The 18,578-nt window shown below is 30.0% G+C and overlaps 1 protein-coding gene across 4 annotated transcripts in view; it reads right to left on the reverse strand.

Moving 5' to 3' along the window:
- LOC122499775 (dihydropyrimidine dehydrogenase [NADP(+)]) overlaps positions 1-18,578 on the reverse strand; it is a 258,962-nt gene that overhangs the window by 87,554 nt on the left and 152,830 nt on the right. For 3 of the 4 annotated variants that reach the window (XM_043608280.1, XM_043608282.1, XM_043608283.1), the window contains exons 12-13: positions 16,682-16,802; positions 15,044-15,306 (exon numbers count right to left, since the gene is read on the reverse strand). The exons of the other annotated variant lie outside the window; for it this stretch is intronic. In XM_043608280.1, coding sequence (XP_043464215.1) covers positions 15,044-15,306; positions 16,682-16,802 — 384 coding nt within the window. The remainder of the gene's footprint in view (positions 1-15,043; positions 15,307-16,681; positions 16,803-18,578) is intronic. 4 annotated transcript variants of the gene reach the window in all.

The raw sequence follows: 18,578 nt of genomic DNA on the forward strand, positions 1-18,578 counted from the left end.
GAATGGAGTCTTGGGCATCGGAGTTGAATCTGATTCCGGAATCACAATCGGGGTTTAGAAGGGGAAGGAGTTGCCTAGAAAACCTTTTTACACTCAATGCCTTAATTCAAATTCATTTGAGAAATAGTTCTTCTGTTGTCTATGCTATCTTTGTAGATTTTAAAGGGGCGTTTCCTTCCCTTTCGCATAGCCTGTTGTGGTCAAAACTTCGTAAGCTGGGGCTCAGTACTAAAATAATTAATATTCTAAAATCATTTTATAAGGTAGCAAACACTAAAATTAGAACGAATAAAGGAGTGACAGAATCATGCAGGGTTACTCAGGGAGTCCTTCAAGGGGAGATACTGAGTCCACTCGAGTTTCTTTTATTTATAAGTGACTTTGAGGATCATTTTATTGCCGAAGGATGCAGGGGCCTTGCCATTACTAGTTCAACTGAGGTGATTGCAATGGGTTATGCAGACGATTTTGTTATACTGTCAGATTCGCCTTTTGAAGTTAGCAGGAAGTTAAAGGCTCTTCGCTCGTACTGTGATCAGAATGACTTAACGGTTAATATTGATAAAACAAAAATTGTTATCTTTGCTAGAAATTGTAACCGTTCTGTCAGAAATTTTAAGTCTTTTAAGTACGGAGAAGAGCGAATTGAAGTAGTTGACAATTATGTTTATCTTGGCGTCCCTTTTAGCGGATCTTGTTCTTTTGCTTTAGCTGCGAATAGATTTACTAGTGCCGCTAATGTCGCTGCCGGTACGGTTAGGAGAGTGGTATACTCGTCCGGTGCTGATTCTTGGAACTCGTATATTAAACTGTTTCAGAGTTTAGCGATTAGCATTTTGATGTACGGTTCCTTGTTATGGGCCCTGAACTTTTTAGACTTTATTGAACGAACACAACTTTCTTTTTTCAAGAAATTACTCCTGTTATCTTCTAATACACCGGGCTACGCCTTAAAAATTAAAACTGGATCTTTGCATCTGTCGTTCATGGTTTTAAAAAATATTTTATCGTGGTTGACGAAGGTCTCCAAAATGGACAATTCACGCTTCCCTAAACTTTGCCTCGAAAGACTTAAGTCTTTGTCCCATAAGGATCCAACTAATAATTTTAACTGGGTTAACCAAATTCGCATATTTTTTAATGATAGTTCGCTGGAATCTTATCTGGACGGGTTTACCCTCGAATTTGACGTTTATGATTGTAAGAACATTCTTAATTTATATAAAGTGTATTTAAGAAGGATAGACTACGAACGCTTAACATCGTCTAAAAGTTTGTTAATTTATCCAGCTCTTTCATTAAAACCGGGAACGCAATTTTATCTATTGTCTCGGCTAAATTTGTTCAATAACCAGATCTTTGCGCAACTTCGGTTGTCTAACAAGTATGTAACTAGAATAATCAGAGGATCAGAAAAGCATGTATTCGACCCGGAAAGGCTTTGCAATTATTGTCATGAGGATTTTGAAAGTCCGCACCATATTGTAGAAGATTGTCCGGCATGGTATTGGGTGCGTGAGTCTTGTTTCCCTAGTAATGCATATACCGATCCGAACGAACGATGGTCGGAAATTATGTCATCCTCTAATTTATCAATAATTAAAAAGTTTTTAGTTCTATTTTTGTCAATTTTGAGCGGTAAAGAATTGCGGGTTTGATGATTGAATGGGTTGATAGTTTGGTTGTATTATTTTTAATCTATGTTTGAACTCTCCTTGAACGAACGTATTGTTCACCAGACAAGTGTATATAAATAAATAAAAATAAATAAATATGAAAAATTATTGGAAAAATTGGAAATTGGTTATATTGGATAAAAACAAAGCTGAAAATTAGTTAAATTAGATAAAAGCAAAAATTGTAAATTATTTATATTAGATAAAAACAAAGCTGGAAGTTGGTTAAATTGAATAAAAGGAAAAAATTGTAAATTGGTTAAATATTGGATAAAAGAGAAAATTGGAAATGGTTATATTGGATAAAAGGCAAAATTGGAAATTGGTTCTATTAGAAAAGAACAAAGCTAGAAGTTGGTTAAATTGGATAAAAGGGAAAATTGGAAATTAATTATATTAAATAAAAACAAAGCTGGAAATTGGTTAAATTGGATGAAAGGCAAAATTAAAAATTGGTTATATTGGATAAAAAAGCTGGAAATTGGTTAAATTGCATAAAAGGAGAAATTGGAAATTGGTTATATTGGACAAAAGGCAAAATTGGAAATTGGTTCTATTGGATAAAAGGCGAAATTGGAAATTGGTTATATTGGATAAAAGGCAAAATTGGAAATTGGTTCTATTGGATAAAAGGAAAAAATTTAAATTGGTTATATTGGATAAAAACAAAGCTGGAAATTGGTTAAATTGGCTAAAAGAAAAAATTGGAAATTGGTTATATTGGATAAAAGGCAAAATTGGAAATTGGTTATATTGGATGAAAACAAAGCTGGAAATTGGTTAATTTGGATAAAAGGCAAAATTCGAAATTGGTTATATTGAATATAAACAAAGCTGGAAATTGGTTAAATTTGATAAAAGGAAAAATTGTAAATTATTTATTTTGGATAAAAACAAAGCTGGAAGTTGGTTAAATTGGAGAAAACGAAAAATTGTAAATTGGTTAAATATTGGATAAGAGACAAAATTGGAAATTAGTTAAATTGGATGTAAGACAAAATTGGACATTGATTATATTTGATGGATGGAAAAATTTGAATGTTTTGAAAAAGAAGAGAATTGTAAATTTGTTTTTATTTTCTATAAGAGGCAAAATTTGGTAACATTCGATAAAAGAAAATTATTAAATTTATAATTAAATGTATAAAACTTGATGTTAAAATTTTAATGTAATATTACTATTTTTAAAATTATAATTCCTTGATATAAGTTAATTTTATAAAATAAAAGAGCAATGTCTAACAAAGGAGAAACTAAACAAGATGTAAAAATATCAATCATCCAAGTCAAATTATAGTGTTATTTTAAATAAATAAAACACAAAAAATTCATTTAACGTTTCGACGGTCCCACCGTCCTCATCAAAAACTATAAAAAATGTTTATTGTTAGTAAGACAAATTAAAAATTACAAAATAAAATAAACAAATTTTTTTTTGAATTTTGCACTAAAACTAATATAACATTTACCATTAGAAATTTCGATTTTCCGTGTGATCAACACAAGAACGTTCGATTGACTAAAGGAATTACAAACAATTAAATAAATAAATACACACACATATACACATACACAAATATATATACGTATTTGTACATTGCAATATAATAAAATCAAAGGTCAGTGAACTTACATGAAAACAATAGAATCAATTAATAAGAATATACATACAAACACACTCTAATGCACTAAATATTTATCTTTATTTTTGAAATATAAAAGGAAATAAAGTTTTGAAAGTTAATTTGTGACATTTTGAATTTTTTGAAAAATTTTTTGTAATATTGGTTAAGATTGTTCGTGTCATCTTTTCTATTTAAAGTTTGTTTCTGTAAGTGAATATGAATCATTTCGGAAATCAATCTCTTCTGCCACACAGGTTCATTATCAAGAATAGAAAAATTGTCATAATCAAAATCGTGCTTAAAATCACGCTTATGTTGAAATATCACATTGGTTTTTGATTTCATCTGTTCATTCATTCTCTTTTTAACCATTCTTTTTGATTCACCAATGTAACAGGCAGGACTATTATTGCAACAAAGTTTATATACACAGTTTGTTTTGTCATATTTTTTGTTGACATATGGCAAGCAAATTTTACTCACACGACAGTAAAAGAAATCATTATTTTGTTTAACTTGGTTTAAACTTATAAAATGCATACGTTTTTTAATATAAAGGTTAATAAAATTTATCGGATATCCATTCTGTAAAAGTAATTCTTTAATAATTTTTATATTTTTTTGGTGAAAATTTTGAGTTGAAAGTTTTATGGCTCTGTCAGTTAAATTATAAACAATGGGAATTTTTTGTGACATGGGATGTTTAGAAAAAAAGTTCAAAAATCTGCGTGAATAAGTAGGATTCATAAACCAATCAGTAATCAAAATATTGTTTTGCCTAATAAGTAAGACATCAAGAAAACTAATGGAATTATTGTTTTCAATTTCATATGTGAATTGTAACCTTTTGTCATAAGAGTTGAAAATCTGCAAAGTTTCGGAAATTTTGTCACTCGGAATGCACATAATAGTATCATCAACATAACGATAATAGAACACAGGTTTAAACGACAATGCACCCAAACAATTCATTTCTAATTCATTCATTACTAAATCCGCAAAAAGGCCTGAAACAGGTGAGCCCATAGGTGTCCCATAAATTTGTTTAAAATATTTATTATTGAATTGAAAAAAAGTATTATTAAAAAGAAAAGACACTGCGTGTAAAAAATCATCAAGTGGAATAATGACATGTCCACAAAACTTTCAAATCAAAATTTTCACCAAAAAATATTAGAATTATTAAAGAATTACTTTTACAGAATGGATATCTGATAAATTTGATTAACCTTTATATTAAAAAACGTATGCATTTTATAAGTTTAAACCAAGTTAAACAAAATAATGATTTCTTTTACTGTCGTGTGAGTAAAATTTGCTTTCCGTATGTCAACGACTTTTTTGAAATGACTTCGTCTTTATTACGTCAAAATATTATAATAACTATTCCATGTAACATTAATAACAATCAACATACCAAAAAAGACAAAGACTCAACCAAAAAATATGACAAAACAAACTGTGTTTATAAACTTTGTTGCAATAATTGTCCTGCCTGTTACATTGGTGAATCAAAAAGAATGGTTAATAAGAGAATGATTGAACACATAAAATCAAAAACCAATGTGATATTTCAACATAAGCGTGATTTTAAGCACGATTATGATTATGAAAGTTTTTCTATTTTTGATAATGAACCTGTGTGGCAGAAGAGATTGATTTCTGAAATGATTCACATTCACTTACAGAAACAAACTTTAAATAGAAAAGATGACACGAACAATCTTAACCAATATTACAAAAACTTTTTCAAAAAATTCAAAATGTCACAAAATTAACTTTCAAAACTTTAAATCCTTTTATATTTCGAAAATAAATCTCTTCATTTGCGTTTATATTTGTATTAATGCATTAGAGTGTGTTTGTATGTATATTCTTATTAATTGATTTTATTGTTTTCATGTAAGTTCACTGACCTTTGATTTTATTATATTGCAATGTACAAACACGTATATATATATTTGTGTATACGTGTATATGTGTGTGTATTTATTTATATTGATCGATTAATTGTTTGTAATTCCTTCAGTCAATCGAACGTTCTTGTGTTGATCACACGGGAAATCGAAATTTCTAATGGTAAATGTTATATTAGTTTTAGTGCAAAATTCAAAAAATAATTTGTTTATTTTGTTTTGTAATTTTTAATTTGTCTTATTAACAATAAACATTTTTTATAGTTTCTGATGAGGATAGTGGGACCATCGAAACGTTGAATAAATTTTTTGTGTTTTATTTATTTAAAATAACACTATAATTTGACTTGGAGGATTGATATTTTTACATTTTGTTTCGTATCAAATTTTAACCAAGTGATGAATTCATTGATTATAAAGGAGAAACTGTTAATTCGACTACTCATGATTTAAGTATTGTTGTCACTAAAGGAGCAATGCTAAAAAATGATCATATGTATGAATTTTAAAAGCTATTGGGAAGACAATCAAATTTTTTTATAATATGCAAAATACTTTGTGTTTACAAACAATTGATTTGATAGTTCCAATCGAGAAAAGTAAGCAGCACATTCAAATACTTTTTAGTGGATCTTATAAATCTGGTCATTGGATTTGTACTTATTATTATGGAATAAGCCTTTACATTTTTGATAGTCTTAATAAAAAATGTTTAAATTATGATCAAAGAGATTATTTAATTAGATTATATCCTTTTGAACCACCAGTAGTTCTCACAACTGTTGATCAACAACCAGAATACAGTCTTTCTTATGGAGTATATGCAATAGCATTTGCAACATCGTAGTTTTTTAATATTCTGCCCCACCCTGTTAATTACTATTATTGTAATATTAGAAATCATTTAATGTTAATGTTAATGTTCGAAAACAATAGTTTATGAAAATTTCCCTCTGTACAACTTTCTTATAGAAGATCTTGCATAGTTGTGTATGACTGAAATTGCCTTTTAAATAAAAAAGATATTCAACTTCAGTATGGAGAATCAAACTTTTCTAAAAACTCTATTAAGAAAGAAATTTCTTTCTCGAGAATAATAAATAAAATAAATGAAGGGAATATTGCATCAACAACACTTAAACAAAGTAGGGCTGAAATTCAAAAAAGTTATCGTGAGAGGCAAAAATTAAAACGAAAAATTAATAATGAAAATTATTCAGAGGAAGCATACACATCCATTTCTTTTCCGAGAATTATAAATGAAATAAAGAAACAAATATTGCATCAAAAACACTTAAAGAAAGTAGGGCTGAAATTCAAAAAAAATTATCGTGAGAGGCAAAAATTAAAACGTACAATTGATAACGTAAATTATTAAGTGAAAAGCACACTTCAAATAAGAAAAAATTTCAAGTCGAATCCAAAATAAAATATGCTGAGAACCTTAAAAAAAAATAAAAATAATGATACAAGTTCTTTGTTAAAAACAAAGAATACTCGATGTCAAAGAAATTATTGTGAAGGAGTATCAAAGCATCAAATTCAAAATGAGTTGAATGTTGAAAATTATCTAGGTCCGATAAATAATTACTGCACACATTGTCAAGCTAAACATTTTCAAGATGAAAAAGTTACTAGTAAGGAAGTTAGTTTTAATGACTGCTGTAGTCATGGAGGTGTTGTGTTAACTTTAATACAATATCCAGATGAATTAAGGCTTTTGCTAGAAGGGTTTCATAAAAAATCAGGTCATTTTTAAAAGAATATAAGGCTGTATAATAATTCTTTTTTTTGCATCTTTAAATGCTAATATAATTAATTTTAATGGCAGAAGAAGAGGACTATTCTGTTACAAAATTCAAGGTCAAATTTACTATCAAATTAATAGTGCTCTATATCCTGATAAAGGTGAGGATCCATGTTTTGGTCAATTATTTATTTATGACCCTGAGGAATCAATCAGATACAGATTAAAATGTATCGAAAATTTGGATGAAGACGGTTTAAAATCTATAGAAAATATTATGAGAAATTCTAATGCATACACAAAATTTCACATGATGATGTCAGAGGTAATTCAAATAGAAGCTGAATTAGCAAGACAAATAATGAAGAAATTTCTGAGTTACAATTATCGTTCACGTTGAAAAAAAGCTTTGATAAAAATAGATACAATTCTCAAAGTTTTAATGAAGTTGCTGCAATTTTTAATACAAACTCTGAAGGAGAAATAATAGCAGAATCTTATGAAACCGTTTATAATAAATCTACAAAGAAATTAAAATTGGTTAGTAATTTAGATCCGAATGTTGAACCATGGATTTATCCCATATTGTATCCACTTGGAAATAAGGGTTATAATATTAATATGATTCGTAGTGATAGTGATTACATAATTAGAAATCATACTATTTCTAGGTCTGCCTTCATTAAATACAAAATTGCTGTAAGAGATAAAGAATTTAATCAACTTTTATATGGAGGTAGATTGTTTCAACAATGGGTGGTTAAAAATAATGTAAAAATAGAAAAAGATAGATTAAGATTTTGTGCAAATAATCACGCTCAAGTGAGATGTGAAAGATATAAAGGACTGATGGATTATTTACACAATCATGTGTTGGAAAATGATGTACACATGTGAAAAACGCTTATATTGCCTTCTACTTTTATAGGATCACCTCGCAATATGATGCAACAATATCAGTATTCGATGGCTATTGTTGCTCGTTATGGTAGACCAGATTTATTTATCACAATGACTTTCCAAATTAGAAAGAGATACAGGAAAATTTATTTCCCTATCAAACTGCTGCTGATAGACCTGATATAGTAACTATGGTTTTCGCATTAAAAGTTAAACATCTACTTAAACCTATTGTTGATAATAAATTATTTGGAGAAGTCAAATATTATGTTTATGTTATTGAATTTCAAAAGCGAGGAATGCCACAAATTTATTTGTTAGTTATATTGAAAGAAAATTCTAAAATATTAACAGTTGAAAGTGTTGATCGTTATATTTCTGCAGAAATTCCTGATGAAAATATCAATCCTATTTCACATAAAATAATAATGCAAAATAATATTCACGGACCTTGTGGAGATTAGTGTTTAATTGATGGGAAATATTCAAAAAAAATTCCAAAAAGTTACCAACAAGAAACTACAATTGAAGAAAATTGCTATGTTCATTGTCGTCGAAGAAATAATAATAAAGCGTATGATCGACCAAATGGATTTATTGTTGATAATTCTAATGTTATTCCGTATTGCCCTAAACTTTCAAAAAAATTTAATTGCCATATTAATGTAGAAATAGTTTCGAGTATCAAGTCTGTTAAATATTTATATAAATACATTCTCAAAGGGCATGATGATGCATCTATTGTTATCACAGATGCGAATGGTGAGGTAACTGTTAATCATAATGAAATATATCATTATGAAGAAAATAGATATGTTGGTAGTGCTGAGGCAGTTTGGAGAATTCTAAGTAAACCTTTAGAGAAAAAGAGTCATAGCGTTAATCGCTTACCTATATATTTGCCAAATGAACAGAATGTTATTATTCGAGAAGAAAAAGATAGTAATGGCATTTCTTTCGATTTAAATACAAAACTTTTTGATTATTTTAAACTTAACCAACGAGATAGTAATGCTCAAAAGTATTATTATTCAAAAATACCAGAGCATTATACATGGGTAACAAAATCTCTTGAATTAATACAAAGAATTTGTAAAGTAAAAGTATAGGGAAGAATGTATTTAGTTAATCCACATCAATTGGAGTTATTTCATCTTAAATTATTGTTGCTTACAGTAAAAGGAGCAACTTCTTTTGAAAGTTTAAGAACAGTTAATGGAGTTGTTCATGAATCTTTTACAACTGCTTGTTTGGCATTAGGACTTGTAGGAGATGATAGTGAGTGGATGAGGACAATCGAAGAAGCTGCATTATGGATGATGCCACATTCACTTCGACAATTATTCACAAGAATTTTAATTCAATGTCATCCTGTACATCAGGATAAACTATATATGGGAACAATTTAAGGGTCAAATGTCAGAAGATTATTAAAAAATAAACGACATTGAAGCTGAACAAAGGGCTTGTAGAAATATTAAAACAATGTTATTTAACGAAGGATATAATTTAACTGACTTTCAGGGGTTATTAGATATACAAGATGCAATTTTTACTGAACAAGTTAATGATATAAATATTGGAGAAGATATTAACATAGGAGAACAGAATTATGCTAAATTAAATGTAAAACAAAAACGTGAAGTTGATTATTTACTTGATGCCCTAAAGGATTCTTCTTTTGATGGTTCTATGGCAATTGTTAAGAAGTATAGAAATAAATGTTTGCAACATGGCATTTACAGGTATAGCTGCGACTCTGCTTCCTAATGGAAAAACTGTTTATAAAGTTTAAGACTTACCCGTTCCATTATACAGTTATTTATCTTTAAACATTAAAGTTCAATCTTTAGAAAGCCTCTTTTTAAAAAATATAGATGTTTTTATTTAGGATGAAGCACCAATGGCTCCAAAATATGCTTTAGAAATTATGGATTATCTATTCCAACGAACTTTTTGGTGGTAAAATTGTAATTCTAGGCGGAGATTTTCGACAAACTTTACCAATTAAAGAACGGGGTACTAAATCAAAAATAGTAAATTTTTCAATAAAAAATAGTACACTATAGAAAAATTTCAAAAAATACACATTAACAGATAATATGAGAGCAAGAAGAAACAAGAAACGAAATTTGTAGATTTTTTACTTAAAGTTGTCAATGGTGAATTAAATAATGCAGATGATAATATTATATTTCCAGAACATATTATTCAAAAAGGGAATAGCTACACAAAATTTAAAATAAAATTTAATCCTTTAAAGATAAAATGTTTTTAATAACTATGTGTGTATCTTTAGAGTAATATTAGAGACTTTTCGGTGTAAAAACATTTACAATTTTTAATAGCAGAAAGAAAAGGGGCGTGCGTAGCGCGCAAAAATAGTGACTAGTAACTAATTAATATGACCAGTAAAATAGCATTTTTGACGCGTCGCGAAAAATAAACTGCTTGAGTATATCAACCGCACTGACAATGAAGAAGTCTCATGTCAGCGATTGGACCTTCAACATGTGGAAAGGGAAATTTTTCCCTTTCCTCCTTGAAATTACAAGAGAAAGGATAAAAACTTCTTCATCGTCTGTGCGGTTGATATAGTCAAACACTTTATTTTTTCGCGATCTGAGACTCTGTTGCTCTCTGCGCAAGCGCAGAGCGTACTAAGAATGCATTGAAAGCACCATGTGGAAGTGCACATTTTCTTTTGAATGAAACTTAGTTGTATTCTCATTTTTTCAGCTATGCAAGGCGTAGTTACCAAATTGAATACGTCAGTTCACCATTTTCATAAAAAAAATGTGAATTTATATTTATGTACGAAAATGAGACGTCGTGCAAAAATGCTTCACTATTCGCTATTTTGAAGCATTTTTGCACGACGTCTCATTTTCGTACATAAATATAAATTCACATTTTCTTTATGAAAATGGTGAACTGACGTATTCAATTTGGTAACTACGCCTTGCATAACTGAAAAAATGAGAAAACAACTAAGTTTCATTCAAAAGAAAATGTGCACTTCCACATGGTGCTGTCAATGCATTCTTAGTACGCTCTGCGCTTGCGCAGAGAGCAACAGAGTCTCAGATCGCGAAAAAATAAAGTGTTTGACTATATCAACCGCACAGTGCGGTTGATATACTGAAGCAGTTTATTTTTCGCGACGCGTCAAAAATGCTATTTTACTGGTCATTTTAATTAGTTATTTTACTAATTGCTTTTTATTGCTCATAGCCAAAAATGATTTCTTTGGACACTTTGAAACTCTAATTTTCCATTTTTTTAGAGAAAGTGTAAAAATGTTAATTTTTGTAAGAGAAATGGCTGTTACAAAAATGCGATTTTTGTGTTTGGTTGGTTTACCTTTTGGTTTTATTACATTTCACACCTTGGACTTACCCTTAAGGGTCTATGAAGGAGTTTACACCGTAAGCCTTAAATATAAGCCTCCGCGAGCTTAAACAGATATGCCTCCACGAGCATATACCTGCGTCTGCACAAAGTGTTTGCCTGCAGCTGTGTTGTGAAAGAGTTCGCCTTGACCACGTGTTCTTGCAGGCGCAAATATATGCTCCTGGAGGTATATCCGTTTATGCGCGTGGAGGCTTATATTTAAGGCTTACCGTGTAAACTTCTTCTATGTAAATTGTGCTGTAATATTATCGATGGATATGATCCAAAATATCATGCTGAAAATCCTGATGAAGTAATAGCGTCAGTAACTTAATGGCCTCTTAATGAAGGTTTTTTTTATAAAGTTAAATTTAAATGGAGTTGATTTAAAATGAGACCTTTTTTACTTCACGATTTTCTGAAATCTACTCAAGAGTCTTATTTTCAAAACTCTATTGCTACTGCTAATGGGAAATGTATTGTTTTACAAATTGACTATGCAGAGAATTTTGCTTTAAAACTTGAGAGAGAAATTCAATCTGCTCATTGGAATCATTCTTACAATTAGTGTACAATTTTCACTGCTTATGCTTGGATTGATGAAAGTCTAGGGAAAAGTTATGCTTTAGTTTCTGATGATTTGAAACACGGAAAGATCAGCGTTTTAAAAAATTTAGAGTTTCTTTTTGATGATCTGGTGGAAAGTTCAATAGACATTAAAGAAGTAAAAATATTTTCGGATGGAGCCAGCCAATTTAATCAGCGTTTTACGCTGTCTCTTCTTCCAGTGTTTAAAAATCGCTACGGTGTTAAAATTTCTTGGAATTTTTTTGCAACTAGTCACGGCAAAGGCGTTGTTGACGGATTAGGTGCGACAGTAAAAGGAGCAGTTTGGAAAAGAATTAGAGCAGGAGAAAATGTTAAAACGGCTTTACAGTTTACTAATGTAGCTCAAAAAGCGTGCTCTAATATGAAAATTGCTTTTATATCGAAACAAGAAATTGACGAAAATGGAAATGAGCTTGAGGAGCACTGGTCTGTAGTACAAAAAATTCCACTGTTACAAAAAAAACATTTTATTCGAGTAGTAGATAGTCTAAAAGAATATATATCGAATGTAATGTGTAACCTATAATAACAAAGTTCAATAAATTTTGTTTCAATTACGTTCAATAAACATATTTTATCAATTATGACAGTTAGTAATTTTTTCCGAATGTATCTAAATTTTATATTTTCATAATTAATTTATATAACCTTTCAATAATACATTTTGACATTTGTGTATTAAAAAATTGAAAAAAATCCGTGGGTCACAAAGTCAAGTCCGTGAGTCATGCTGCTTAAATGAGTGAAAATACTAGAAAATTTATTAAAAAATCATTTATAATTGTTTCTCTGTATCCTTCTGTTTATGTTAGTATACATTAAATATTTTTAAGACTTCAGAATTCGTAGAATTTTCATATATTATAACAAATTATTGAAAAGTGTGTCCTGAAAATGTCCGTGCGTCACTCTAAATAAATTAACAAAAAATGAGGGATAGAGAAATGAAAAAATATTTTTAATATAAGTTTTAGAAAGATCGGCTAATTAGATTTAAGGTATGCAATATTATTTTGTATTTTAGGTTTATTTAAAAGTTTCAAATAAGCTAGATTAGTAAAAAGTGTCGAACAAACGTTCATGCGTCAAAAGTGGAAATGCCCTTTATTTATTTCTTGAATTTTTTTTTAAATTTAATTCGAATTATTTGTAAGTTAATTGCCGATTTGGAAAAATTTAGTTTTTGAATTCTAGAATTTTTAGTTCAGAAAAATATTACTAAAATAATCATTATTAAAATAATAGTGTCATCATTATTATTGACATATTAATTTTACTACTATTATTGAAATAATAATTAAGGAAATTATTATTTCTATAATAGGGGAGACTGGGGCTAAATGTTAAACTGTCAAAACAATTAAAATTCATTATCTTTCGAACGGAAATAGTTAGAGCATTGCAATTTTGATTATAGAAGGGTGTTATCGCTCTAAATAAATGTCCGAAGTTATGTGACATTCTGTTCATTTTTGTGGTGTCCATAATATGAAGTGTGTTTTGACCCGACATTTGTAAATTTTTGTAAAAGCCCATAATTTTTTTTTTGAAATTTTAATTTATTAACTCTATAACTGTAGGGGAACATAGTCGAGGTCGGCCATGTTTAAAATTCAAAGGGCATTAATCGTTAAAAAATAAAATAACATGTTTGGAGTTACGGAAAATTGATTCTTTATAGCTTACAGCTTGTAACTTAATGAAATAACAAAATAATAAAAATAAATATAAATAAAAAAAATTGCACTGATATATTAATAAAATTAAATAAAAATATTAATAAGATGATCAATTATATTATGAGTTATACAGAATTGCAGTTTTTGCAAATGAACTAGCTCGTCCTCATCTTTGCGCATTTTAAACACAAAGTGGCCGACCTTGACAGAAGGTAACATTACCGAATTGTTGTAACGAAAAAGAAATACGTTTCGGGATTCGATTTTTCACTTTGATTTTTTTTCAACCATGAGTCCCACAAAATTTTTGGAGCTTGCCTTGACGATTCAATTTTTTTTTTATCTTTTATTAATGATTTTTCACATGATGCACAAAACTTTTTTTGAGCTTTTTTTGTACCAACATCACAGAAAACACAATTTTCGATTCTTCGAAAATGTAATTGAACAAAAAGTTAGGTTTTACTAAGCCAAGTTTCGATAAGTATGCGCGTAGGTGGCGCTAGTGAACTTGACAAAAAAACGCGAATGGCCTACCTAGACAGTGGTCCAACCTCGACTACACTCGACTATACTCCCTTACTACAGCTATTGTTAAATAAACACAGTTAATACAATATGTGACGACCCAGATGGTCTTATCTTTTTTTTTAATGAATAAGTTGTTCTTTTACCCGAGTTCATTCAAATTCGCGCGCCAAAGTAGCGCGCATGAATGCACTTAGCAGACGACTTGCACGACGCCGGGGAGACTTGTTGCTCCCGCCAGATAGATGCGAGCAGTATATGGCCACTTGAAAATTTCAACAGGCCAATAAAGAAGAAGAAGAAGATAGATGCGAGCCTTTTGCGAGATTACACTGTAAGATTGTTGCGCTGTAGTTATCGCCACTACGATACTGTATTCGCGCCTTTTTATAATTAATGATTAATAAACGTTTTGTTTAATAATTTTCTAATGACTTGTTCCTTTTATGTGATTACTAATCGACATTGTCTAGGATTAGCCGCCACGAGGATCATCCGTCGACCGGTAAGTTCGCTCTGTTCCATTCACTCTTTCTTCTGGCCGATTGGACGACTACTTGGCAGCCTCTCTAAAGTCGGTTCTACAATGAGCACGGTTGTTCGTGTTCGCTATCGTGAACGTGTACGTGCTCCATGCTAAACTATATTGAACGCATACACGTTCACGACAGCGAACACGAACGACCGTACTCATTGTAGAACCGACTTCAAGTCGGTTCTACAATGAGCACGTCGGACGAGGAAGTCTACAATGGGCACGTCAGACGACCACGTCCGACGTGCCCATTGTAGAACCGACTTTAATAGCATAAGTGACGTCAGCACGTCACTTATGTTGTTGTCACAAATAATAATTCAGAATAAATGTTCTGTTTCTAAATTTAAATTTCGGTAATTTTTAAATATTGATATTAAATTCAATATTAAAATAAAATTAAATAATGGTGTTATTTTTGTAAATTTTTAGAACCTGTATGGCTGAAGCTCCACAATGGAAGAATTGTAAAGCAACTTCGGCTGAGTCAATGCCTCCGGTTGCAAGAATTGGAAATCCGGGTAAACTATTAGCAATTGCAGAAACTGCTCTTAATGCCATTGGTCGAATTGCATTTCCTGAGACGCCTCCGTATGTTGTTAATTTATTTCTACCAACTACTGGCCACGGTGATCCATCTCCATGTAGTCCCATTAACCCCGAAACTGTGTTAATTGCAGTGACGCCGTCGGCTTTTCCTGAATGGTAAAAATTATCATTTTTATTATTCTTTGAACGATTTTTCTCAATTTTCATTATTGTTAGAGAAAAAAAATTAATATTATCAATTTTTTTTAATTGATAGAAAGTTAATCTATTTCTATTTCTCAAATACTCGGAGAGACCCACATTTGTAAAAATTACTAAAAATGGTTGCAATGACCGGAAATAAGGGGACTTTTAGCATAATGTACTACAGAATTAGATAAATTTACAAAAGAAATAGATAAATTTGCTACATTGAAATAGCAAGTTTTAATATTTTGTGTAAGAGTTGTAAATGTAGCGAAAATTGATTATATTTTTCTCTAATTTAATTAGACAAAATCTGACAAATGAAAACATTTTCCACTAAAACCTACTATCCACTGTAGTAATTTTTGATGAGCAAGTGTTGCTAGCGAGTGCAGTCATATGGCGCTTGCATTTCTATTGGTTGCTAACTTCGTCAATCTCCGTAAATGAGCCGATGCCATCCAATCATTGACAGTGACTATGTTTCGCGTATGTAAAATAAATTGGATATTATCTACAATAATCAACTATAAAGTGAAACGTAGGTCGTTCGTTATCACAGAAATTGACCATTATAAATTAATAAATTTTGGATTTATTCCTGTCCCAAGAACTATGTCTTATAATAAGTTGTTAAAAGTAAACTGTTTTCTCGTAAGTGCTGTAAATTTTCATCATTCAATATATAAGGAAACAAAGATCTATACTTTCAGTGAAATTCGTTGTCGTGCGTGCAGTTGTTTATTAGTGTATTAATTAACCGCGTCTATGCATATAAGTGAAATAAACATGTGTGTGTCTTCAAATATTTATCCAACAAATATATAAGTGTGTGTGTGTCTGTGCATGTAAAAATCCTTCCAGCTTACCTTCATTAGTCGAGAATTGACGAGAAACCGGCGACAAAAATCCGTATTTTTTCTTTCACTCTTTCTTTGTGCATTTACAAACGACTATAGTAATTTTACGTACACAATACTTCTGAGTTTACTACAGTTGTTTGGAACTATTGGCTGAAATAGTAAGAAATTTTGCTAATTTGGTGAACATTTGTCGGATTAGTGACTTAGTGTAGAAAATAGTAAAAAATACAAAAAGTCCCCTTATTTCCGGTGGTTGCAATGTGGAAATAGTAAATTCTAGTGTGATTTTATACAAAAATTAGTAACCTCGGTCTCTTCGTGTAGAAATAGATTTCTAAAATTTATAAAAAATAAATTAATTATTTTAAAAAAATGTTTAGGTACTAAATAGTGTTTACTAAATTAAAAAATTATTAAATAAATAAATTTCGTTTTTTAGAATGGATTGTAATTTTTTCCTGCGATCTTCAATTACCTTCAAAAGCAGCTTTTGCAATTATAACAACATCGGTGATATTGGGCGTTATTTTCACGAAAAATGGTATTTTCACAGCATCTCGCACCCATAGGGAGATATTTCTCACTAATTCTGGATCCTGAAAAAGTATTTCAAAATTGACAGAAATATGATTTTTTAATTTAAAAAAACGCTTTGAGAAAAAAATTTTCAAATCGGGTGTTAAAAATTATACACTACCGTCCGTGAGTATCAGGACGCCCCTTTTTCATGAGTGGAAAAATGCTTAAAACGTAAAAATAAGAATGAAAAAAATTTTTCGTATTTTTTCCTGAAAGCTAATAAAATTATTAAAAGACTGACACTTGACCGAAGAATTTTCGTTAACTATTCTGTCAGATACAGAAAAAATACTGGATTTTGCATGCTTTTCGTAATTTTTTAATTTCTCGAAAACTAATTAACTTTTATTAGCGCTCTTGGTCTTGTTTTAATCTCTATTAATTGTAGAATCTAAATTATTAACTGGTATTGTGAAATAAATTTTTCCAAAAAATTTGAAACCGTAATAGTAGGATTAAAAATATTCAAAAAATTTTCATGAATTGTCAAAAAGGTGTCAAAAAGGTCAATGTAAAATATGTTCATTTAATAGATATACTAAAATTCAAAAAAGCTTTTTAAATACTTAATTATTTAATTAAAAAAAATTTGTTTGTTGTTGAAAAAGTGTCAATCTGTTTTTCGAAATTTTTTATCCGACTTTTACAGTTTCAAATTTTTTTGGAAAAATTTATATCACAATACCATTAATTAATTTAGATTCTACATTGAATAGAGATTGAAACAAGACCAAGAACGCTAAAATCATAATTTTATTAGCTTTCAGGAAAAAAATACGAAAAATTTTTGTCATTCTTATTTTCTACGTTTTAAGCATTTTTCCACTCATGAGTGGAGTTTTTAGAAAATGAATTTTGAAAAATTATTTTTAAAATTAATTTGATAGAATTTTTTGAATAATTTGATTTTACAAAATATTTTGCAAAATTTATATTTGAAAATATACTCACAGACGGTAGTGTAGTTTTTAGAAAATGAATTTTGAAAAATGATTTTCAAAATTAATTCGATAGAATATTTTGAATAATTTGATTTTACAAAATATTTTGCAAAATTTATATTTGAAAATATACTTTTACAAAAACTGGACAAATTCTTTCTTCTGCACTGAGAGACCTTTGGGACTGTAGCGGAACAACGTATGTGACAGCAGCTCTACTATGGTTTTGGTGCGCTGCTGTAAAATTTTGGGCGCGTGACAGTCCCAAATGTTGATGAGCAGCTCACCGAAGTAGTAGGGATGCTGCCTTTGGTTTGCAGCTGAACAACTTTTGGATTGTCACGCGCCCAAGATTTTACCGCAGCAACCCAAAAGTATAGTTCTGTAGCGTACCGCCAAAATGGTTAGTAGCAGCCTATCGAAAGTCTGCTGCTGACCCAAAGGTCTCTCAGTGTGTAAATAATTTTACCTTTTTAGGGTTCCGTATCCGCCATCCGGTAAAAACCCTATTAAAACGGTTACGGAAAATGACCATGTACCCCCTCCCCCTACCACTCTCAGTTTTTTCATCTAGAAAGCTAAAAATTGGTACACGTATGTATTTTCACGCGTAGATTACAGGAAAAATATAGCGAACATATTTGGTTTTGATCTTCATAGTGTGTTTAGCGAAAAACTAAAAATTTCGAAAAAATGCATGTACCCCCCTCCTGGCGCCCACAGTTTTGCACCTAGAGAGCTGGAAATTGTCATACTTATGTATTTTTACGCGTAGATTACAGGAAAAATATAGCGGAAATGATTAGAATTGATCTTTATGGTGTTTTCATCGAAAAACTAAAATCTCTTCTT

Source organism: Leptopilina heterotoma, unplaced genomic scaffold (assembly GCF_015476425.1).
Source record: "Leptopilina heterotoma isolate Lh14 unplaced genomic scaffold, ASM1547642v1 Lhet_176, whole genome shotgun sequence".
NCBI classification, from domain to species: domain Eukaryota; kingdom Metazoa; phylum Arthropoda; class Insecta; order Hymenoptera; family Figitidae; genus Leptopilina; species Leptopilina heterotoma.